The 23,073-nt window shown below is 61.2% G+C and overlaps 1 protein-coding gene across 4 annotated transcripts in view; it reads left to right on the top strand.

The window, feature by feature from the left end:
* Window positions 1–8,919: 8,919 nt before the first annotated feature.
* OTUB2 (OTU deubiquitinase, ubiquitin aldehyde binding 2) overlaps window positions 8,920–23,073 on the top strand; it is a 24,558-nt gene continuing 10,404 nt past the window's right edge. The window contains exons 1-4 of one of the 4 annotated variants that reach the window (XM_037503989.2): window positions 11,893–11,992; window positions 12,286–12,423; window positions 17,754–17,849; window positions 19,032–19,150. In XM_037503989.2, coding sequence (XP_037359886.1) covers window positions 12,373–12,423; window positions 17,754–17,849; window positions 19,032–19,150 — 266 coding nt within the window. In that variant the 5' untranslated portion in view covers window positions 11,893–11,992; window positions 12,286–12,372. The other 3 variants (XM_037503992.2, XM_037503990.2, XM_037503991.2) reach the window with 3 other exon arrangements.

Here is a 23,073-nt window from a genome sequence, read left to right as displayed (position 1 = left end):
TCTCCTCACCCGACTGCCTCCTTTCCTCACCTCCAGCCCCCGATGGGTGGGAGCCAGCCTGGGAGCAGTGGCGGGGGCAGGGGGCAGCACCCTGGGGCCAGCCGGTGGGGAGGCGCTGCTCCCCACGATGGGAGAGCGGCAGGGAGCTGGCGAAGACTGCCTGGGGCGCGGGAGAGGGATGGGGCTCCTGAAGTGGGGGTGACGGCAGGAGGGAAGCCCAGGGTGGTGCCCGGCTTCCGGGGGGCTGGCGCTGCCCTTCTCGCTGGGTTTGCCTGAGACAGGCCGCCGGGCGGGTGCCTGGGTGTCAGGGCACCTTAGTTGCAGGGCCTCTCACAAGCAGCCCCCAGAGCAGGAGTGTGTGGGGAGCAGAGCAGACTGTGGGGGCCCTTCAAGTTCGTCGCTGGAGCTCAGAAGCTGACAACCAAGTAGCGGCCTTTCTGCGCACCGAGGGCCCAGCCGCCTGGAGTGCACGGTGCCCTCCGGGGCCCCGGCGGGCGCAGCCCCTCCTAGCCGCTCTCCTGATTAATGGAACCCCCTCTCCTGCTGCCTTTCCAAGATCACCGCTGGGAAAGCCTGACCAGCGTGACCGGGTTGGATTGTGCTGCGGAGTGACAATCCGCGGCCCTGGAAAGCCCTCACCGGGCGGCCTGCTCCCGCCGTGGGGAAAAGGAGAACGTTAAGAGCCACGGAGGAGCGGCTGACAGGTGAGTCAGCAAATCCACTTCCAAAGGGAGGCTCACCTGGTGGCGCAAGGGGTTAAGGCGCAACCTGGGAAGATGTCCGCAGCGTCTACGGCAGGAGTTCAATCCCCGGCCGTGGAGACACCAACACGGTGTGGCGGACCTCTCCTGTCTCCCCGCTGCTCCCCTCAGCAGTGTATTTGGGTCCGCCTGCCTGTTCTGCTCCCCACTCTGTCCCTGGAGACTCCTCTCACCCCCCACACCTCTGGCCTGTACCCCAGCTCTTGTATAAATAAATAAATCTTAGAAACAACAACAAAGGGAGTCTCAGAAGAGATGCGGACCTTTGGGCACCCGGCGGTGCGAGGGCTCAGGGGTTCTTGGTCTGTGGAGGCTGGGAGGGCCGGGCGGAGCAGGCCGCCTGGGGTACATCAGGGGAGCTACAGAGACAAGGCAGGCTGTGGGCGACGGGTCTGCAGAGCAGTCTGAGCAAAGGCAGCTGAGAAGGAGCGTCCTGAGTCTCTGGTCTCACAGACCTTGGCGCAGAGAACGAGCTCGGGACCTGGGTCAGGTTCCGGAGGGAGAGCCTGGGGAGGGCTGAGGACCGCGAGGAAAACCCCAGGGCGGGAACTCCAGCGTGGCTGGCACATGAAGCCCCCGAGGGGCGTTCTGAGAAAGTGGGCTGGGGACCATCGTGGGGGCCCAGGGCCTGTCAGAGGCCACAGCAGAGTGTCCCAATCCATCCGGCTGTGGTAACGCAATGCCACAGACGTGCTGAAAGAGCAGGCGCTTCCCTCTCAGTCTGGAGGCCGAAGGCCAAGGCCAAGGCAGGCTCAGAGCCTGGGGAGAGGCCGACCTCTCCCTGCATCCCGTCCCTCGTGGTGGAAGGGAGCAGGGAGCTGTCTGGGGCCTCTTCTCCAAGAACTGGAATCCCTCTCCTGACAGTCCGCCCTGCCGGCCTCTCCCCTCCCAGCGGCCCCACCTCCTAACACGTGACATTGGGGTGAGGGTTTCAACCTCTGAATCCAGGGAGGACATAGACATTCAGAGCCTGGGAGGAAGCCTCCCACATTCCTACCTCCCAGCTCTCTTTCTCTGTCACAACATTGGCATTCCAGAGAGATCCAAAGTATCCCATGGTCTCTAACGTGGGCACACTCGGGCAATGACTCCTAGATTCGATCTAAGCATCTAAGAACCGTCAGGAAGGCGACCACCCACCCCGGACTGGCTGGACCTGAAGGTCTGGCGTGGTGAGGCCTTACGACCTGCGTTTCTAGCAAGTTCCCAGGTAATGCTGACGCCAGCAGCCTCAGGACCACACTTTGAGAAGCTCTGCTTCTGAGAAATGGCACATCCAAAAATGCCTGAGCTGGGCTCTGCCCCCTGAGCACCACCTCTCCTGCCAGTCTTCGGTTCCCCGTCTGCATGATGGGGCTGGACCTGGCATTCTGAGAGGGCTGCCCGCCCTCCCCCCCCCACCCCAGGGCACAGATCTCTGGTTCTCTGCTTCCTGCCTTCCCCGGAGGACTCTGCAGAGGGCCGTTGTCTTTCTGTCTCCTGCCGCGTGGCTGCCGTGCGCCGGTTGTACATGCGGGGGTCTAGCTCAGAGCCACACTCCCGGGAGAGGATGATCCACACAGATGCTGGTGCAGCCGCGCCCTGGTCCTCAGCCCACATTGGCAACCAACTGGGTGGCCGGTCTTGCAGGAGCTCTAGCCTCCCCCGGGCAGAGCTTGCTCATGACAAGCAGGGCGCTGGCTCAGCCCCGACCCCGTACCTTGAAAGCGCTTTCCTCCTGGGTTCCGTTAGCTCAAGAAAGGCCCTCCAGGGAGTCTGGAGGAGAAAACCGCGGTTCCGGTGCCTCGGAAAATGCCAGTGCCCCTGCGAGCCCGTCCAGACGCTGAGACCCCAAGACCCGGGAACGCCAGGGCCTGGGCATCTCTGAGACCGAGTGTGGTCACGGCCGATGCACCCCGGCTCCAGGCAACTCCGGGGAGGAAAGCCTGGCTCGGGGCCCCTCCTGGGAGACCCGCGTTGTTAGCAAGGGGCCGGAACCTAAAAAGTTGGCTGTTTGGTTAGAAAATAACATTTCGTCCTTTCACGCCGCGCACTGCTGTGAGAGAGGCGGGGTGCTGTGGGAGAGGCGGGGTGCTGTGGGAGAGGCGGGGTGCTGTGGGAGAGGCGGGGTGCTGTGGGAGAGGCGGGGTGCTGTGGGAGAGGCGCGGGCGAGTGTCGCCAGGAGGCCCTCGGGGCCCTGCCCAAACTCTTGGGCCCCGCTGGCCTTCACCGCGTGGCCTCCGCGAGCAGGAGGCCAAGGGAGGCGCGTGCGCCGGCATGTGCATGTGCGTGTGCGCGAGCGTCGGCGTGTGCAGACACGCAAGGGACACGCGGCCGGGCACGTTCGTGCACACGTGGAGGTCTGCGCGTCGTGGTCTAGTCACGGTAAGCGGGGAGAGGACCGCGGCCCCGGGAGGGGGGCTGAGGGTGGCGAGGTGGCAGGATGTGGATGTGTGTCCATGGGGTTCGCTGACGGGGAGGCGGGATGCGGGGGGCTCAAGTTTTCTTCTCGTGGCGAGGGCAGGGTAGCCCATCATTCTAAAAAATTTCAAAAAGGTGATGTAAGACCTTTGTACACCTTGAATTTTACCTCCAAGCTTCCTTAGGATGGGGCGGGGGAGGGGCTCCCCTTGGTTACTCCCTCACCTCCGTGGTCACCTCCAAAGTCAGGGGACAGTGAGCGCAGGCCCCGGTCCTCAGGCCTGAGGGGAGCTGAACGTCTTTGCACACTGACGTTTCATCTGCAAGTTTCATGTAAGCGAATTCTCGGTGCATTTCACAAAACCACTTTGTTCTTGCACAAAGAAATCACGTCTCCCCACTGTGCACTTCTCTGAGTGAGCCTGAGGATCCAGGGGCAGCTCAGCTGGGTGGCCCCGGGCCTGGGGGGACCGGCGCTCACCCCACTCAGCCTCCCTCATCTGTAAACACTGGCTCGAGTTGCAAGCAGCTTTCAGCAGCCCCTCCAGGGCCAGCAAGTTGCCAGGAATCCCAGAGCTTCTCGTGTCCCGGGAGAGGGCGCTGGGGGTTCATGCGGCCCCCTCCCTCCTGCAGCCCCACCTCCTCCGCCTCCCATACCCACATCCCGCCCTCCGCAGGTCCTGTCCGCAGGACCCTGGGCCCAGGGTGCTGCCCACTTGTCCCGTCTCCCGCCCCTGGGTGCGCGCATCTCCCCACAACTCAGTCCCCTCTTCTGGACTGCTCCTCCCACGCGCCTCCCAGGCCCACGCTCCTCACAGCCGCCGCAGCAAGCGCTGAAGAGGCACGTCTGGCCACGTCCACCCTCCCTCCTGCTTCTCCCAAGGCTCCCCACTGCCCCCAAGACAAGCCCCGTCCTGGGCTCCAGGCCTGCGGGACCTGCACCCCACACACACTGGGTGCCTCTCCAGCCTCTCCCCAACTTTATTGCTCCAGCCAGACTGGCCCACGCAGCTCTGGGAACTCACCAGCAACTCCCCCAGATTGATCCTGCGCTCCCCCTTCTCTACCGTTTGTCCCCCCGGCGTTTGCACCTGCTCATCCCCTCAGTGCACGGCTCTCCAGCGAGCTCAGGGCCGCCCGCCCGGGGCAGACACTCGGCAGAGCCAGAACCGTGACAAATGCCAGGGAGGGACGTGGCCACGCCTCCTGCACTTACCGAAGTTGGCGACTAGTTGGTTGATCTGTGCGATGGAAGCGGGGACTCTGCGGGACACCCCGTCTGTCCCAGTGGGGGCTTGAGGACGTCACCCCCAGGGCTGGCTTCAGCCACACAATTACCCGGAGGGCGTCATTTGCCCCGCTTCACAGAGGGACAGACAGGCTGTGCCAGTCACCCCATGCTGCTCTACCCACCCCCCACCCCCCTTACCCCTCCCCCATGCAGCTGTCTAAACAGTGAGCTCCCAGGACCAGCCTCGCCCCAGGTCAGCAGCCTGGGCATGGCTTAGTGGGGCCCCTGGCCCCGGGTCTCTCCACAAAGCTTCTGTCCAGCCACCAGGCGGGCTGAGGCTTCCGCTTAGGCCTCCCCCAGCGGAGAGTCACAGGTGAGCTTCACACTCCCAGCTGTTGGCAGATGAAGCTGGTCACAGCCTGTTGGACTTTGGGGCTTGACCTTGACCCATGGGCCTCTCCACAGGGCGGATGACAATGTGGCCCAGGTGAGAGAGGAGAGAGCAAGGCAGAGCCCTGGTCTGTGGGTCCCCCAGATCGAACCTGCCCCTCACCCAAGCTCAGACATGACACCCCGTCGTCCCCGTGCTGTTCAGCCACAAGCAAGTCACTAGGTAGAAACCAAGCCTAGGAAGGGGCCCCCTAAGTGTGTGGCCACGGGGGGGTTCCTTGGAGGCTGCTTATTACAGAGGCGAGGTCACCAGCCCCCCAGGGTTGCGGCCTCTGCTCGTCCCCATTTGGAGAGCCGTCCCCATTTGGAGAGCCCCCCCCTGGCTTTACCCCTGTTGGGACCCTGTGGCCTGGGGGGACAGACTGGTGCAGAGAAGGGGGTTCCTTCCCCAGGGGGAGCAGAGAGAGCAGCAAGTTGGGTCCTTTCGTGCCCAGATGTGCGGAGCGAGCGCCTCAGATGTGGCGGAGACCTGCGTGGAATGTGGAGTGGACGGGCCCTGGCCTGGTTGCCCAAGCGCACACAGTACCTGGAGGGGACAGACTTGAGGGTCCCGGCCACCAGGCTGGGTGCCGCGCGCCCTTGGGCCGACGGCCTTTCCTCTCGGCGACCGGCAGGGGGCAGTGCCGGTTCTGGGACACCTGCTTGGATTTCCGAGAAAGTTCTCCCTGGTTAGCCAGATCCACCACCTTGATCTCCAACTCCCAGCACCCATTGTTCTTTCCGGAAAGATCTTTTCTCAAACATAAAGCCTCTTCAACTCTGCCCCGGGGACGGGGGCCGGGCAGCCCAGTGACTCCAGGCCCACAGACTGGTTCCTGGGGAAGATCAAGGTGTGCCTGCAGCTCTTAGTCTTTCCCGAACCTTCCCAGTCGTGAAACAACACGGGATTGGTATCTCGACAAGGCTGCGGCTCAAGTTGTGGGCTCTCAACTTGGGCTCTCAACATGGCCAGAGGTGAGCAGCCGTCAGGGGGCTGCTGACAACCGCATGGAGGTGACCTCTTTGCAACCGGGGCCCTGGTCCTGACGCAGAGCACCCCGCCTGCAGTCCGCCAGGCGGAGAAAGCTAAGTGTAGGAAGCAGCACAGCGGAAAGGGCCCCTGGAAATGGCTCCGGCCAGCGTGAGTGTGGCTGCCTGAGGTCCCGCAGCCACGGCAGGTTCAGTGATCAAGGGAGAGGGCGGACCACCCCCTTCAGGCATCCACGCACCAGCCTCCTTGCCGCATGCACAGCCCTGTCTGTTCCCCCTAGGCTTAGTCACGCGTGCATGAGCCAGGCGTGGGCCCCAACGACCACCAGGTGGAGCCTACACATCTCCGACACTTACAGCCTGCAAGGGCACGCTCGGTGCTCTTCACCACCATCTCACCCTGGAGATCGGTCATGAAGATGCTTCCTTTCCAGATGAGGAAATAAAACACGGAGAGGCACGGCTTGCATGGGAATCAGGACACAGGCTCCATACCAGTGCCCACACTTGTTATGACCACATCTGACCACCCCCCACATCACAGTCCCAAGGGACCAGCACCCAGGAAGGACAGGTATAGTGCGGTGGACCTCCACAGGCATTCACGACCAGCCTGGCGATCTGCGAAGGCTTCCTGGAGAAGGAGTCAGAAGTCGAAGGATAGGTGGAATTTGACAAGTGGAGTCTATGAAATGGGGATTCCAAGAGGAACAAGGACTTAGAAGTGGGAAAGCCTGGAGAAGGTTCTGGGCACTTGAAGTTATTCTCTTCTGTATGTGTTAAGAACATGGGATGAAATGAGGAAGGTGGGTGGGGTCACATGGTAGAGAGTGGGTCAACCAGGGTCTAACCAGTCTAAGAAAGGCAGATCATGAGCACATGGGTCACAGAGCTCAGAGCCCAGGGCTGGGGGTGTCCGCACCCAGGTGTCCACGTCCTGTGCTGGCAGACAAGACACTCTTCTCTGATCCTGTGAGGGCACATCAGTCCCTCCCTCAGACGCCTGGACACCAGGTAGACGCTGCAGGAAGAGAACGCACTGCTTCCCGAGGGAGCACGCTTACCAGGCCTGGGGCTGCCCTGAACGGACTGTGCTTATTCTTTTAAAACTTGGACCAGCTGGAAAACCAGCTGGAGTCCTTGTAAACTTTTTTCATTTTCTTTTCTGATCAGGCTTTAGAGAACTCGGAAAGCCTGATTAGTTACAGGCAAAGGAGATTACACTGCTTATGCTAGTGGAGGAAAGATTCTAGTACACATAGACTAAGATTCTGGGTAAGAATGTGTTTTGGGGGGCCTCCCTGGCCGTGCAAGGGGTTAAGACGCAACCTATGAAGCTGTCCGCAGCCATTGCAGCACGAGTTCGAGCCCCGGCCAGGGAGCTACCCACATGGCGCAGCAGACCTGTCCTATCTCCCCGCTGCTCCCCTCAGCAGTGTATTTCGTCAGTCTGCCTGTTCTGTTCCCCGCTCTGTCTCTGGTGAATCCTCTCACTCCCCATACCTTGGCCTGTGCCCCAGTTCTGTATACATAAATAAATCTTAAAAAAAAAAAAAAAAGATTGTGTTTTTGTTTAAAAGCTTCACTACTGAAAATATTTTTAAAATATCCTTTTCAAAAAATTCCCACACTATCAACCCTTTATTTTATCGTGAGAAGTCAGAGCCCAGAGAGGGCCTGGAGGTTACTGAGGCCACAGAGCACAGAGTGACAGGGTCCAGATTCAACCCAGGCCCCAGGGTTCCTTGCCAGTTCCAGTTAGAGCTTCTTCCACATGCCTCTGCCGGCTGGGTTTGGAGCTGCTGTGCCCCGGGAGGGGTGGGGAGCAGGCCAAGGGTTCCAGGTTTAGTGCAACCCTGCACTGAGACTTCTAGAAGCCTTAGCTCCCTCATAGTCCTAGGCCCTTCCCTCCTGTCCTCACTGCATGGAGCACACCTAACTCAGTCCACAGAGCAAAGCTTCATGCTGCCTAGAGCGAGCAATAAATGGAGAGTCAGGGGTCCAGGGGTCCAGCCCAGACAGGCCACCCCTACCGGAGCAGCACTAGGTGGTGGCTCCTGTCACCTCCCCGGCATCCGACTGTAAAAAACAAAGAGCAGAAACTTAATTAAGCTTAATTCTCTCTGCCTCATTTTCCTGATCTGTAAAATACAGGTAATAGGTCTACTCCCATAAACTGGTGGGGAGAAAATGAAGTAAGATCATAGTGTCTGATACACAGCAAGCGTGTAATCAAAATGAGCTGCATTTGGTGTTGCTCCTCTGTTGACCCCGAATGACACCCCCGTCCCCCAATTTGTCTGCCCCAAAGTCCGCCTGCTGCCAGGGTGGGAGAGTGCCAGCGGGGCGGGAAGGGGTCATGGCCTGGGGCTCTCCTCCCTACTCACCCACCCGCCCCAGCACCTCCTCGAGGGCTCAGCGCTGGGCCCTGCGCCCCAATCTTCAAAGGATGCACCCCTCCTGTTTGATGTCCAGGGGTAACGAGCGTGGATGCAGGTGAGTCACCCACGGAGCCATCCACTGCCAGAGCCCCAGCGTCAACAACCCGGCAGGCGGCTTCTTCCATTGCACAAACATTCACTGGGCGCCCAGCACCTCCCGGGGTGCCGGAGCTGGGGTGGGACCGCGAAGCCCCCTGGGGGTGGGGGGTGCAGGGGAGGCGAGTGGGGAGCTCAGCGCTGGGGACACGTGTGTGCTCAGGGCCTGTCCGCTGGTCTGCAGCAGACCAGCCTCACGTGACTCTGGGTGTGAGGGAGTGACGGCCGGGTCACCCCGCAGGAGACCTTCACCTGCACTTTGGGTCCGAAGCCCTCGGCCGTCAGGAACCAGGACCCGCCCCCGGGCTGGGCGAACTCCTCGCGAGTTACGCGGTTTCTGTGTCTTTAAAAGGGGGCGTGGCCCTGTCAAAGAGGCCCGACCGCATAGGCGAAAGGCGCGTGAAGTCCCGCCCACTTTCTGTGACGTCCCGGGCGCCGGCTGCTGATTGCCCGCTGCGGACGTCAATCGCGGGGCGCGCGTCTCGCCGGGACCGGAGGCTGCCCCGGAGCGAGCGGTCGGGTCTGGTCTCCGCCTCGCCCGCGCCCGCCCGCAGCCCGCCGGCCCGTCCCGCGCCCGCGCCGATCGCCCTCGCCGGGCGCAGCTGCCCGCCAGCGCCGGTCACGATGGTCAGTGGTCCCGGGGCGCGGGGCGGGGCGGGGGCGTGGCGGGCGGGCCCCCGCGGCACCCCCAGCCCGTGCGCCCCCCGGCTGAGCTGGGCGGGGGCGGGAGACCCTGGTCCCTCCCGAGGGGCCCGGCCGCCTGCGGTGCACCCCGCGGGCCCCGAGGGCGCCGCCCCGCAGAGCCAGGCCCCGGGGCTGCGGGTCCCCCCGCTTTGCCGAGCCGCCCCCCGCCCCTCCAGCGGGCAGCCGCGACCCCAGCCTCCGCGGGGTCAGCCGGCGGGGACCCCCAAGCCCACCGCGGACTAGAGGTGCCCGTTGGGGGTGGCGACGCGCAGGGGTGCCCGCGCAGGGCGTCGGGTGAGCACCCCCCGGAGAGCCGCGCAAGTTGGGGGGCCCCTGGAGCAAAGCCGGGAGCAGCTCGGGCCCGGCCTTGCCCGAGGAGACGGGCCCAGAGACGCTCCCTCCCAGGCGGGCCAAGCCTGGGCTGGGGCTGGTGGGGAAACTGAGGCAGACGTGGGAGGGGCTGAAACTGTGATGGTCCCGGGACGTGGCTCCCAGCGCCCCCGGCCGGGGCTGTGCGGGGCATCAACCTCCGGGGCGGGGGAGGGTGTCACAATCTGGGGGGCGGGGGAGGCTGAAACCCTGCGCCCGTGAACATCTTCTCTGGTGGGCCGTAAAGGGGACATAAGGACTCGCACCCGCCCTGAGTTCGAATCTTGCCTCCACCCCTGGAGAGCCCAGAGGGTTTGGTCCGTTCCCCTCCCCTGACCTCTTCTGCACATCTCTAGGGGGTGGTGCGGGGTGGGGTGGGGACCTTGGAGCATCTGCTCCTCGCCAGGAGGTGGGGGTGTGCAGGGGCTGCTGCTTCCCCCTCAGCCTCCTGCCGCCCATGTCTGGCAGGGATAAATGGGTCACCGTGGCAGGACGCTGCCGGCCTGGGGCAGAGGTCAAATCCTGGTCATGGCCTGGCACAGACCGAGGGTGGCGTGGGCAACCAGTCAGCTGAGCCAGGCTGTCCTGGAAGAACCAGCCTGCTGCTGGGGTGTGGCTGAGGTTCTGGGGGCATCGGAAGCCTCAGCTTCCTGGGCCCAAGGGTTCCCCTGGCTCTGCTGTTTCTGGAAGAAGGCCCAGGTATTTCTGCATCACCCACTAGGGAGTGGCAGGAGCTGGGGTAATAATGGACTTAATTACCCTGGAGCTGGAGGCTGGCATGCCTTCTGGCTGAGGGGATGCAGAAGGGGTGGCGGGGTGGGGGGGATGTGGTGTACCTCAGCCTCTGTCTTTGGCTGCACAGTGAGGGGGTGAGGGGTGAGGATTCTGACTCCACCCTCCCGTCTGACCTGAACTCAAGACCTGAAGTTAGAGGGCAGAGGGGCTGAAAATCCCAGGCCCGCACTCCTCAGGGGAGTCTGGGTGCCTTGGAGTGGGGAGAAGTGGTCGGCCTGTGACTAGGACAGCGGCCGCCAGGGGTTGTGGGGAAGAGGAGGAGAGTCTGTGCAGGGTCTGCTCTCTCTTCGCCCAGCGCTCACCGAGCACCCTCTGTTGTCAGGACCGCGCTGGGCCCCGGATCCTGGTGCTTTTTATGCTTTTTATGCGCCTACACGGTGCAGGTGGTGACGTGAGGTGGTGACAGAGGAGACTGGCCTTGGAAAATACCTCTCTTGTCTCCGAGTCACTGGGCTGGGCTTGAGGAAGGCTCCAGGGTAGACGTCGTAACCCCTTGGGGGGGCGGCCAGGATGAGGCGGCCTGGGGCAGCCGGGGAGGGGGCTCCTGCGTTTGACAGCAGCTGACCAAGTGAGCACCAGAGTGAGCAGTAAAACCGTAGGATCCTTCTGTGCTTTGTTCTGTTGCTTGTCAGACACCCCAGTGGCCCCTGCTTGGGCCGGATGAGATGGGCACAGCCGCCCTTGCGAGGGAGCTCATGCGTGCGTCAGTCTAGACGGAGCTCACACAAGCCATTCCTGAGCTATGGGTCATGGCCTCAGAGGCCTGACCTACGGCTTGGGGTGCAGCTAGGGAGCAGGAGTGTCAGGGGAGGCTTTGCGGAGGTCCTGTGAGCGGGGCGCTGAGGTGGCCAGGAGTGTTCAGGAGAGATTTGGGGAATAGTCCACCCCAGGCAGGGGAGGACAGTGTGCTGAAAGGCCTGGAAATGTGCATAAGGCTGCGGATTCTGGCAAAGATGAGCAGTCTGGGGTGGGGTTGGGGGGTGCAGTGGGGTGCAGGCAGTTAGAGGGAGGGAGAAGAGCTAAGTGTAGAAAGGTCGGTGGGGTCAGAGGGTGCTGTGAAGGGCTGCACCTGCTGGGCTGTGGGGCTTGGGTCTGTTCTGCGGAGAGGAGAAAAAGAACATATTTTTGACGATTTGTGCTTGACCTGCGCGGCCTCTTTGGCAGTGGAGCGGGCACAGGGTTGGAAGTGGCAGGCTCGCCGTTAGCCCGCTCACCCACTCCGTCTGCGCGGCTGCGCATTACTGAATGCCAGGCGCTGGATCTGGTAGTGACAGATGTGGAGCTGGCACTCGTGGAGGGAGACGGTGGGCAAGGAAGCCAGAGAACCTGCATCGATGATGCTCAGAAGAAATAAAACAAGTAAAGACCCTGGGGGGAGGGGAGGGGCAGCTGCAGACTAGTAATCAGGGAAGGCTTCTCTGAGGAGGTGATGTCACCTGAGTCAGGTAAACAGGCAGGGGAACATTCCAGGCAGCGTGAACAGCATGTGCAAAGGCCCTGAGGTGGACATGGGTATGTCTGGGGGAACACAAAGAGGGCTATTGTGACTCGAGTTTAGCAAGTGAGGTAGGCCAGGGCTGGGACGGGAGGGTGTCATCAAAGAGTCACCTGAGGGGAGCCCCTGGAGGGAATGAGGAAGCCACGTCTGGTCTGGTTTACTTGTTAAGCCGCTTGCACTGGCTGCTCGGAGGTGGTTCCTGATGGGGGCAGGCCTGGAAGCCAGGAGCTCAGTTGGACTGTTGTAGTCTGGGAGGGGATGGCGGCGCCTCACACAGGGCCCAGGAGCAGAGCCCACAGTGAGGAGAGCGGGGGGAGAGGAGCCCTGGGTCTTTGGGGTCACTCTGGCTGGGTGGAGAGCTGGGAGGCAGGGTGGAGCGAGAGAGCAGTTAGAGGCGCAGTGACGTGGAGGTGCTGGTCAGACATCGGGGCAGGGACACATCCGACCCCAGGGTGAAGGTCACCAGGTTTCACGTTCTCGGCTGTGTGGGGCTGAGCTCCAGGGCAGGCCAGGTCGCGGGTGGAGATCTGAGGGTCGCTGCGGAGGGCATCTAATGAGGGGGCCAGCACCTGAGGCACCCGTCTCTGCAAGGCGAGCCGGTGACTGGGACCCAAAGGGGGGACAGCAGGAAGCAGCACGTGCCAGGCTGAGCGTAGCCTGGAAGAAGTCCATGCCCTGATGCCCGGAACCCGTCTGTGGGGTGCCTCACGTGGCCCCAGGGCTGAGCAGGTGTGACGAAGTTACGCGTGATGACCGGCGTTACCCAGGTGGGCCCTGTGGAGGCCCTCGCGTGGCGGGGCGGAAGCAGGAGGGGCGGCCGAGGAGCGAGACGGGAAGGGAGGGCTGGCTGGCGGGGATTGTAGACGCCTCTGCAGACCCATCCAGGTGAGGCGGCGGGTTTTCCTCTAGAACCTCCCGAAATGCAGGCGAATCAGCCTGTTGTTCTACGGGCTGTGCTGGCCTGTTGTGGCAGCCGCAGGAAGCGAATTCAGGCCTCTCGGTCTCCCCTCACGCTTTGGTCTCCATTTTGCTCACTCGCCTCAGCAATAACCAAGTTTTTATTGGCCCCCGTACCTGTGTATTACACATGCTGCCCTGAAGTAGACTCCGAGAAGGCAATTCCTTTCCATCCCTCTGGGACGGGCTGGGGAGGCCTCAGCCCCAGGCAGGTGAGGCCAGGCAGGGCTGGAGCCCCGCAGGTGTCGGGGACCTTCTGGGAGGGGAGGTGGGCCGGGATCTGAAGGACTTGGCAGCTTGAGCTCAGGCCTGGTGGCGGCTGGGCCTGCGGGTGAGGCTGACTTGGAGCCAGGGTCTGCCCTGTACCAAAGCAGCCTTGAGGGAGGTCCAGCTGGCCAAGGGCCAGCACAGCCACCGGGGCCCAGGTGGGCATGTCGTGTCCCCTGGCTCCACTTGGGGCATCCTTACGGGAGGCTTTCCAGCACCAGAGCCGACGGGGCTGCGTCCACGGCGTGGGCTGTGTGGAGGGCAGGTGACCTGACTTGCCACTGTCAGACTGGTGGAGGGATTCTTGGCTTCTCTGCACTTGGGGGTGGGTGTGCGGGAGGACGGGACCCGGCAGGCTCACAGCCTTAGTGGTCGCTGCCGGCTCTTTGATCTCAGCCCTGGCTCCGAGACTGCGGGCGGAATGGAGCCCACGGAGCCCGGAGTCCCGACGAGGGCGCAGCTTGGTCTGCATGTTGTAGTCCAGTGGGCGAGTTCCCGGGAAGAAATGTCCTTTGCTCACTTTGCAATGTCTTCCTTGACTCGACTGCTGACAGCTGTTTGCAGCAGGAGCGCCGTCCCCCTGGCTCGCCGCGCGGGCGTCCGTCTGCAGGCCGGCAGTTAGGGGCTGCGCTCCTCGCGGGCAGCTTGGCTAGGCTTGCCAGGACTTTGTCAGATGTGGGTCTGTTCTTTCTCCATCACATCCTGGAGGTTGGCAGCCAAGATTTAAACAACAAACCACCAATTAGAGGCAGCGGGTGCGAACCCAGAGCCTTACGCCCGAGTGTGGCCAGGAAATTGAGGCTGGGCCTGAGTTTTCCTTGGCGCTTGAGACTCGTGTTTCCCGGGGTGTGACCAGGGCTGTGCTGGTGGGGCAGGGTCACTCTGGAGGCGTGCCAGGCAGGCCCTCAGGGCACCGGGACCCAAACCCACTGGGATGCCCAGTAAACACACGAGGGACCACGAGGGGGCGCTGGCGCGAACCCAAGGCCCCGTCACCTGGGGATGCGCGCAGCCGACCTGGGGGCTGTTGCCAGGAGCCGTGATCTTACCCTGCGGTCAGCACAGGGTGAAGGCGCCACGGTACCTACAGAGTAACGTGCACACGTGCTTCAAACACAGGCGTGCTTCAGACGACTGTATTTAAAAAGACCGATACGTCCCACGGGCACGTAGTGTCCAGGACAGGCCAGTTCATGGGGGCAGAGAGAATGGTGGTTGTGGGGGGCCGTAGCAGGAGGGAGAAGGGGGGCTAGCTTTTAACGGGTGGAGTTTCATTTGGGACAAAGAAAAGGTTCTGGGGATGGATGTGTGGATGGGTTCGCTTCACGCCTCTCGGCTCACGCAGTGGTAAAGGCAGTAAATTTTGTCATGAATATTTTAGTTCCAATGGAAAAAAACAGGGCAAGACACCCCACAGGGAGCGCCTGCAGGAGGTGGGGGCTGGGGGGGCGGGAGGGGTCGGGCACAAGGGGAAGGTGCCTGCACCTTGCAGAGACACTGGGTCCTGCCAGCCGCTCTCAGCACCCAGGCCCCGAATGTGAGTGAGTCTTTTGCCTGTAAATTGACTGTTTAGATAAACAGCCGGGTAGGAATTCTGGAGGAACCCGGGGCTAGGCCCTGGCAGCCCTGGCTCCTGGCGCCTCCCGTTCCTGATCCACCCCGGACAGCCCCGTGACTGTTGACTTTCTCTGCGTCCAAGCACTTATGGCTGCGGATTTCAGACCCATTCCCTCATCTCCTTCCACTGCTGACATCTTCCCAGAAGCTGCTCATGAAACCCAGGAGACGGCGGGCCTTTCTCTTGCCCGCTCCACCCGCCCTGTTCTTGTTTTGTGCTACTTTTTGATCCATTGTTTTTCAAGCTGGGGCTCTATAAAGCAGGCTGGGGTGGGGGTGTGGGGGCAGCAGGGCAAGCACCTGCTGCTTCTGGGTTACCTGCTTGTCCCGCCTGCCCCCTGGGCAGCAAGGAGGGTTTAAATTCCGAAACTTACAGGGTCCCATGGGTGTTGACTGTCAGTCACCGCGTAAGTGCAGAACTAACTCGACACAGCGGTTGTTATTAATCACGCCAACAACCTGAACCTCCCATGACCCGGATCAGCGCACGTTAGCTGTGTGTGACGACGCCAGAGGCCAGTGACGTTCATCAATCAGCTTGTTTTAAGCTAAATTATATTGCAAATGAAAGTGGAGCCCTTTGAGGCTCCCACAGAGGCGTGCTCAGTCTTCAAAAGAGAGACTAGCAACATGGAAGACTTCGGGGCCCCCTTCTCCTTGGGGCCTCCACACATTTGAAGCTGTTGAAGAGAGGCCAGCTCCCAGCTCCCCTCTGGATGCTGCCAGTCTCTCCTTGCTGTAGTGTCTTGTGTTCCCGGGGAGAGCAGCTCGGGCTGTGGGGTGCCCTGAGGGTTCTGACTCAGAGCTGGGGGTCGTGCTGGGACGTCTGCCCCCTGGGGGGACACTGCAGGGGTGGGAGGTTGGAACCCAGCCTGCTGGGGAGAAGCTCCGAGCTGCCCCTCACAGAATGTTCCATTGTGGTCTAGAGGCTGGGGCCCCTCAAGAGCTCCTGGACTCGGCGCTCTGTCCGCCCCGCAGTAACTTGGTAGAATTTCCAGGGACCTCAGAGTCAAATGTGCCTCAGGGCACTTCCTGGCACACGGGCCTGGTGTCGTCGGTAGCACAGGTGTGATCATTGGCAGCAGGTGCTGAACCAGGGAGTGGGGCCGTGCCAGCCTGACCAGGAGCTGCACGTTACAGCAGCTGTTTTTGTTTCACTCGTCTTGGGCTCAGGCTGCTGCATTGGAGGCAGGATGAAGGTTTTACCCCAAGCCAGCACCTCCCCAGGGCCCCCAGCAGGCTCTTCATAGGTCGGGTTGGCCCTGCCTGCCGGGGGGAGGAAGAGCACTGAGGAGGGGAGGGCACCCCTGGCCAGGTGCCTCTCATCGGGGTGCAGGAGTAGGAGAGGGGTCTCTTCCAGCGCGGGAGAGACGGGAAGTGGCTGGTGGGGAAGCAGCTCACAGCATCGCCGCAGAGCGGGGGTCTGGTTTTGCCTGGCGGTTCCTGCTGCTCCGCCAGCTGCCGCTGGAATAGAGCAGAAGCGAGGAAGGGGCTTGCCTGTGAAAAAGGGTGAGTGCAGAATGGAAGTCACCAGAAGCAGAACCCAGGACGCCCTCCCCCGCCCCCGAGTGTGTGTGGCGGGCATGCTCTGTGCCCTCTTTCTCCTGCTCTTCTTCTTTTTATCCTTCTCAGTTCTCTCAGGCCTTCCTCGTGGAAGGTGCCCTGTTCCTCACACGCAGGGAGGACGTGCTTGGGGCTACTGGAGATGGAGAAAAGGAATAAGGTGTGACAGGAGGGGACAGCCCAGGCCTGACTCTGGTGGGGTGGGGAAAGCAGGGAGGCTTCTTGGAGGACATGGATTTAGTCACTCATTTATTCGTTCAACAAACATCTCAGCCCCAGCCCTGCTCTGCCCTGTGAAGGGCCCTGGGGAACTGGACAGGAGAACAGAATGTTTCCGTTGGGCTGACAAGCCGTCCAGGGCCAAGGAGGGTCCATGTGGCTTTGGAGACTTTGGCGAGTGGGGCATCCAGGTCCCCCAGAAGTGACCCTTTGCGGTCACGGTGCCGCTCATCTGCCCAGGATGCCGGAGAGGGGCGCCGGGTCAGAGCGCTCCTCAGCAGACGGAAGTTAGAGTCTGAGTGGTGTGGAGACGGGGACCCTCGATGTCACCCACACCTCACCGTAGGGCCTCACGGCCTGGCTCTGCCTCCAGGGCTGCGCTTCGGAGCCATCGTGTCAGAGACCGGACGCCTGTCCCCGCGGCGAGGGCCTGGGGCATCAGCGATGCTGGGAGCAGGCGGCCCGGGGTTCAGATGTCGGTGAGGCCCTGAGAGGCCACGGCCAGGCGAGGGGCGCGCGGGGGCTCGGCGCTGTCGGGGTGACGCCGTGACTGGCGGGGACCCCAGGGCGCGCACTCACGGGAACCTCGCTCGTGCGCGTTTGCCTGAGTGTGCACGCGGGCTCCGGGGGCTCCGGGGGCCCTGAGCTCGCTGTAAACGGCGAAGGGTCTTAAGACACCATTTCCTCTCAGCCCCATCCCGGGCGAGCTGAAGGTTGGGGCGCAGCTCCCCTGTTCTGAATCCTGAATCCGGCAGGAAGGGCAGGGGGAGGCCGTGGGGAGCCGGCTGTCAGGACAGCGTGTTCCCTGCCGGGAGCTGCGGGTGCCGCCGTCTCCCCGTGCTGCCCGAGCGTCTCTTCCAGCCCGAGACACGGGCGCGCCCAGGGCCTCTGCACCGGCCTCCTCGGCACAGGGCGCGCTGCAGTGGGGGCCCGGCCGGGAGGGGGGCGCCACTGCAGCCCCGCCGCCGTCCAGGGCCCCCCACCTGCTCCCGCGTGCAGTGCGGCCTCTTCCCACGCCCCTTAGTCTGTGAGCCCTGCTGGGGGCCGGACGCGCCCCCCTGTCTGCAGCGCGTAGAGGGGCTCAGGGCTCGGTGCAGGCTGGGCTGGGGGCTGGACTCAGGGCCTGGGCTGGGGGCCGGGCTGGGGGCCGGGCTCGGTGCAGGCTGGGCTCCGGGGCCTGCGGGCAGGAGGAGCAGCAGTGAGGCCGGGAGGCGACCCGGGGACGAGTCCTACCCGGGCAGGGTCCGGGCTCACGTCCTCTGTCGTCAGGCCGCCCGGACGCCGCGCGCTGCAGCACCCACCCGGGTCCGGGAGCGGGTCCGGGCCCACCCGCGGGGGCTCTGCCTGGGCTGGGCACCCCCCCACCACCACCGTGCTGTCCCCGCGGGGCCGCCGCGCGAGCCTGATGCAGCGCCGCTGCTGTCCGTGTCTTTCAGACGGAAACATCCTTCAACCTCATATCAGAAAAGTGTGACATTCTGTCCATTCTCCGGGACCATCCTGAGAACAGGATTTACCAGAGGAAGATCCAGGTGAGGAGGGGGACCCCGCACTGGATTTCATTTTCCGAAAATAATTTTTTCCCCAAAGCACCGCGCTGTCTGCTGGGGTGGCTGCAGGGTCGCAGCGCGGGCGCCTTTAGGAAGCTCCCCCTGTCGCAGCCCAGGAGGCTGAGCACGGCGGTGAAAGGAGGGGCAGGCGCACCTCGCGGGCTGGTGTGTGCGGGGAGGGGGCCGGGAGCCCCATCTCCTGAGTGGCCCCTGGCACCCCCTACCAGGGCGGGGGGGGGGGGCAGAGAGGCGCCCCGGGCTCTGAAGAAGGGCGTCTGTGCCGGAGGGCGCAGCTTGCAGCGCAGGGCGGCAGGCGGGGCCCGGGGTCCCGGGGTGGCGCCTCTGCGTCCCTGCCGGGCCGGCTGCCCTCCCTGCAGGGGGGGCTTTCTCTGGCCGCCCGCAGGACCGTCCGGCTGTTCCCCACGCAGCGCAGCGGTCGCTGGGCCGTTGGTTACCCGGTGACCGCTGTGGGCCCCGCATCCGCCAGGGGCTAAGGCTGGCGGATCCCGTGACCCGCACGCCTCTGGGAGCACCTCCGGGGGCAGGAGCAAGGTCGGGCCACACCCCAGCAGTTGCACACCCTTCCCTGCCGGCCTCGCGAGCCCCATCCGCTCTGCGCCCTGGCAAACCACATCTGCTGTCAACGTCCTGGCTGGCCCCGGGGTGGGGCAGCGAAGGGGACCCCAGGCCATTCCCGAGGGGAAGCAGGAGCTGGGCCAGAGCCGGAGGGAGCTGACACACTGGCAGAAGGGGCCAGATTGCCTGTGTGTCTGAGGGCGGCGCCTCCTCCCGCCCAGCAGGCAGCCCCTCACCAGGCACTGGCTTCTGCTCAGCACCCTCCCTGCCCGGAGCCCCGCGCGACCCTGAGGGGGGTGCAGACTCCGGCCCCCAGCGTCCCCTGCCGCCCTGTTCCATCACCCCGTGGCCCATCTTTCCTCAGACTGTGGGTGGCTCAGGGCAGGGACCGTGGGGGCCTGAGCCCCTCTAATCTCAGCACCTGACCCAAGGACACGGCGTTTACATTTGTATCACTGAGGGGCTGGGGGCTGGGAGGGGGCTGTGGCTCTGAGAGGAAAGACAGGAATTGGGGGTCGGTGGGTGCTGGCCGGACACCACACGAGGGCCCTTCTGTCCAGAATCCCACAATTCCTTCTCTCCCCACAGGAACTCAGCAAAAGATTCACTGCAATCCGCAAGACCAAGGGGGATGGGAACTGCTTCTACCGGGCCTTGGGCTATTCCTACCTGGAATCTCTGCTAGGGAAGAGCAGAGAGATCCTCAAGTGAGTAGGGGCGAGGGGCCAGGGGCAGGGGGAGACGCTGAGGCTTTGTTCTCTGCGCTACAGGTAGCCCTGGCTCTCTGGAGGGTTCCCCCTCTGTGCTGCTGGAGAGCTGCCAGGCCCCAGTGTTGATGTTGGGGGACACTAACTGGCACTGTGGTGGAGGTGGGGACAACCAAGAGGCTGGGGATGGAGCCAGGGACCTTCCAGACACTTCCCAGCCCTCTGGTCTGAGTTGGCCTAGGTGGGCCTTAGTGGGTGCATTCTTGAAGGCTCACCTCAAAAAGAAAACCGAGAAAGCAGCTCTGCCCAATTGCCCTGAATAATTTCAGAGGACCTTGGTTTTGAGCGTGAGCAACCCAGGTCCCAACCTGGTGGCCTGAGTCTCGGGTAAAGCCGTCAAGGGCCTCTAGCAGCTGCTCCCCATGGTGACCCCGTTAGGCCCTTGGGCTTGGGCTTAGTACCAGGACTTCTCAGACTTCTTCTGTGCAGAGCACCTGGGGGCTGGGTAAGGGGCGCATTCCCTTCAGCAGATCCAGGTGCGGCCTGAGAGTCTGTATTTCTCACAACTTCCTGGGAGAGGCTCTGCTGCTGGGCCTCAAGACCACGGCTTGAGTAGCAGGGAGCTACAGGAATGTCTCCAGACATTGCTGAGTGCAGACATAGTGCATGACTGCACTTCACAGACATTGCATGTTTTACAAAAGGAAGATTTGAGGCCACCCTTGTCCTGCAAATCTGTTGCACCATTTTCCCAACAGTGTGTGCTCACTTCCCGCCGCCGTGTCCTGTTTGGTAATCCTTGCTTATTTCACTCTTTGTCAAAATTATTCTATCAGTTGTGATGATCTTTGATGTTGCTGTCGTAATTGTTTCGGGGAACCTCAAACTGCACCCACATAGGACAGCGAACGGAAACAGTAAAGGTGGTGTCTGCTCTGACCAAGCAGCCATTCCTGGTCTCTCTCGCTCTCCGTGGGTCTCCCTCTTCCCTCAGACACAGCAACACTGAAATTAGGCCAGTCCGTAACCCCACCATGGCCTCGAAGTGTTTCAAATGAAAGTTCCAGTTTCTCACTTTCAATCAGAAGTTAGAAATGGCTGAGCTTAGTGAGGAAGGAATGTCAGAAGCAGAGAGAGACTGAAAGTTAGGCCGCTTATACCAGAGTTAGCCATCCTGTGACTGCAAAGGAAAAGTTCTTGAAACAACTGAAAACAACTTTCTTGCTGACATGGCGCTTTAGCGGTCTGGACAGAGGCTCCACCAGCCATAACCTTCTCTTAAGCCACAGCCTAATCCAGAGCAAGGCCCTAACTCTCTTCAGTACTATGAAGGCTGAGAGAGGTGAGGAACTTGCAGGAGAGACGTCTGAAGCTAGCAGAGCTGGATGATGAGGTTGATGAAAGGCGCCATCTTGGCATCTATTTTGACCTGCCTTTTTTTTTTTTTTTGTGGGCCCCTCGCCGGCAGCCGGGGAACGAACCGGTGCTGCAGAGGCTGTGAGCAGCCTCGCAGCCCACTGCTCAACTGCTGCGCCACCAGGGGAGGCCCTGACCTGCCTTTAATAAGTGGAATCACTAGGGCTTATCTTTTTGTGGCTGATTTATTCCATAGAGCATTGTCTTCAGGATTCATCTATAAGTACATTGTGTAAAGAATTCCTTTCTTTTTTAAGATGGAGTAATATTCCATTGTGTTCATACCACATTTTATTTGTCCATCGATCTGCCCATAAAATGGACATTCTATTGGGAGATGTTGTTATCCAGAACATTCACAGCTAGTGAGAAGTCAGTGCCTGGCTTCAAAGCTTCAGAGGACAAGCTGGTTCTTTTGGGAGAGGCTAATGGAGACTTCAAGGTGAAGCCCATAATCCTTTACTATTCTAAAAACTCTGGGGCCCGAAGAATTATGCTAAATAGAAATCTAGGCTGCTTGTGCTCCGTACATGGGACATCTGTTTTGCTACACGGTTTATGGAATATTTTAAGCACACTGTTGAAAGCTACTGCTCAAAAAACAAGATTCCCTATAAGATATTAGGGCTCGCTGACAAGCACCCGGTCCCCCTGTTCTGCTGCGCGAGGAGTGGCTGCATCTTCATGCTGCCGACACAGGCCCGTCTGCAGCCCGCGGGCCCGCCGTCATTGCCACTGCCAAGTCTTCTTATTTAAGAAGGACATCTCCCTAAACCACAGCTGCCTGCCACAGACCGTGATTCCTCTGATGAATCAGGGCAGCCCATGGAAAACTTCCTGGAAAGGATCCCCCATTTGACTTTATGATTCATGGGAGCAGGTCAAAAAATAGCACTGAGGCATTTGGAAGTCACCCTCCTGGATGATGTTGAGGGGTTCAAGACGTCAGTGGAGGAAGTCACCGTGGATGAGGTGGAACCAGCAAGAGAACGGGCACTAGAAGGGGAGCTGGAAGCTGTGACTGAATCTCCTGACACAACTTTAATGGGCGAGAAGCAGCTGTTGCTTATGGATGAGCAAAGACAGCGGTTTCTGAGCCGGATGTTGTCCTGGCGAAGAGGCTGTGAACACCGTGGAAGTGACAACGGAGGATTTGGAATGTTCTGTATACTCTGTTGATAAAGCAGGGGCGCAGCCCCAGGGCTGGAGAAGGCTGACTCACTGTGAAAGAAGTTCTGGGAATGAAATGCTACCAAGCAGCTCGTGCGGCGGAGAAAACTTTCATGAGAGAAGAGTGAATCAAGGCCGCAAACTTCTGCTGAATTAGTTGAGTTTATACATACGTGACCCTGCACGGCCACCCCGCCCTTCAGCCGCCACCTCCCTCGTCACTCAGCAGCCAACGACATGGGCCAAGACCCTCTACCAGCAAAGAGATGAGGACTCCCTTTAGGCTCACATTTTTAGTAAAAGTGAAATTAAGGTCGGTACCTAGTTTGCTAGACATTGCTGTTGTTGCACACTCAGCAGGCTACACTGTGGTGTAAACCTAACTTTTATATACACTCTGAACCAAAACATTTGTGCAACTCACTTTATTGATACTGGCTTTTTTATTTATAAATAAATTTATGAGTAAATAAATTTATTTATAAAATAAAATTGATAACAACATTGTGGCGGTTTGGAACCGAACCTACAGTCTCTCTGAAGCGTGCCAGTCTCTCCTTGAGGAAAACAGCCAACCCTAGTGAGAACCACCAGGAGAACCATCATCTCTGGCTCCAAACACACTCACGCAAGGGTATAGAAGTCACGCCCTCCTTTCCTTATTGTGAGTGGGTCAGTCACATCCTCTCCTGAGACAACCTGGCCGAGCCCCTCAGGTGTGTCTGTCAGGCGTGCAGCAGTACAGTGCAGGGGTCTTCCCGCACCCTGTGCTCCCCGAGCTGTGCCGTGGGTGCTGGCTGAGGTCTCTCACTGGACGTGTGGCCTTGGCAAGTGACCCGAGCTGCAGTTACTGTGTCTGCGGAGGGCGGATGGTATGGTTTAGGGGGCTGTCCCGAGGGTGCGGCAGTGTTGCTTGCAAAGCCTGTCCCCATGTGTCTCTGGGCCGGACCTGCACCCTCTGGGGACACCTCCCCGCCTGCCAGGGCACCTTTCCTCCCTGAGGTCACCAACAGCAGGGCGCCCCATGCAGATGCCCACGCTGGTCTTGGTGACGCAGTATTGGACAGTATTCGTATGGTAATGAGTGTTGTGGGGGACAAAACAGGCCAGGAGGGAGGTAGGGTTGCCTGGGGGGCAGGGGCCATAGTTTTAATAGGGTTGGAGGAGGCAGGGAGGGCAGGTCACATAGGACGACGTGGTCCTTTATAAAGTCACTGAATTTCAGCCTGAATGAGATGGAGCACGAAGGCCTTGAGCAGAGCGTGGGGCCTGACCTGCTGTGTGGAGGGTAGACTGGCGGTGCAGCCAGGGCGCTGCAGAGGACATGGTCAGGGAGT

This window comes from Talpa occidentalis, unplaced genomic scaffold (genome assembly GCF_014898055.3).
Source record: "Talpa occidentalis isolate TD23 unplaced genomic scaffold, MPIMG_talOcc4v2.1 talOcc4.11, whole genome shotgun sequence".
NCBI classification, from domain to species: Eukaryota; Metazoa; Chordata; class Mammalia; order Eulipotyphla; family Talpidae; genus Talpa; species Talpa occidentalis.
Note: the sequence above shows the minus strand (reverse complement) of the source record. Positions and strands in the feature narration are given on the sequence as shown.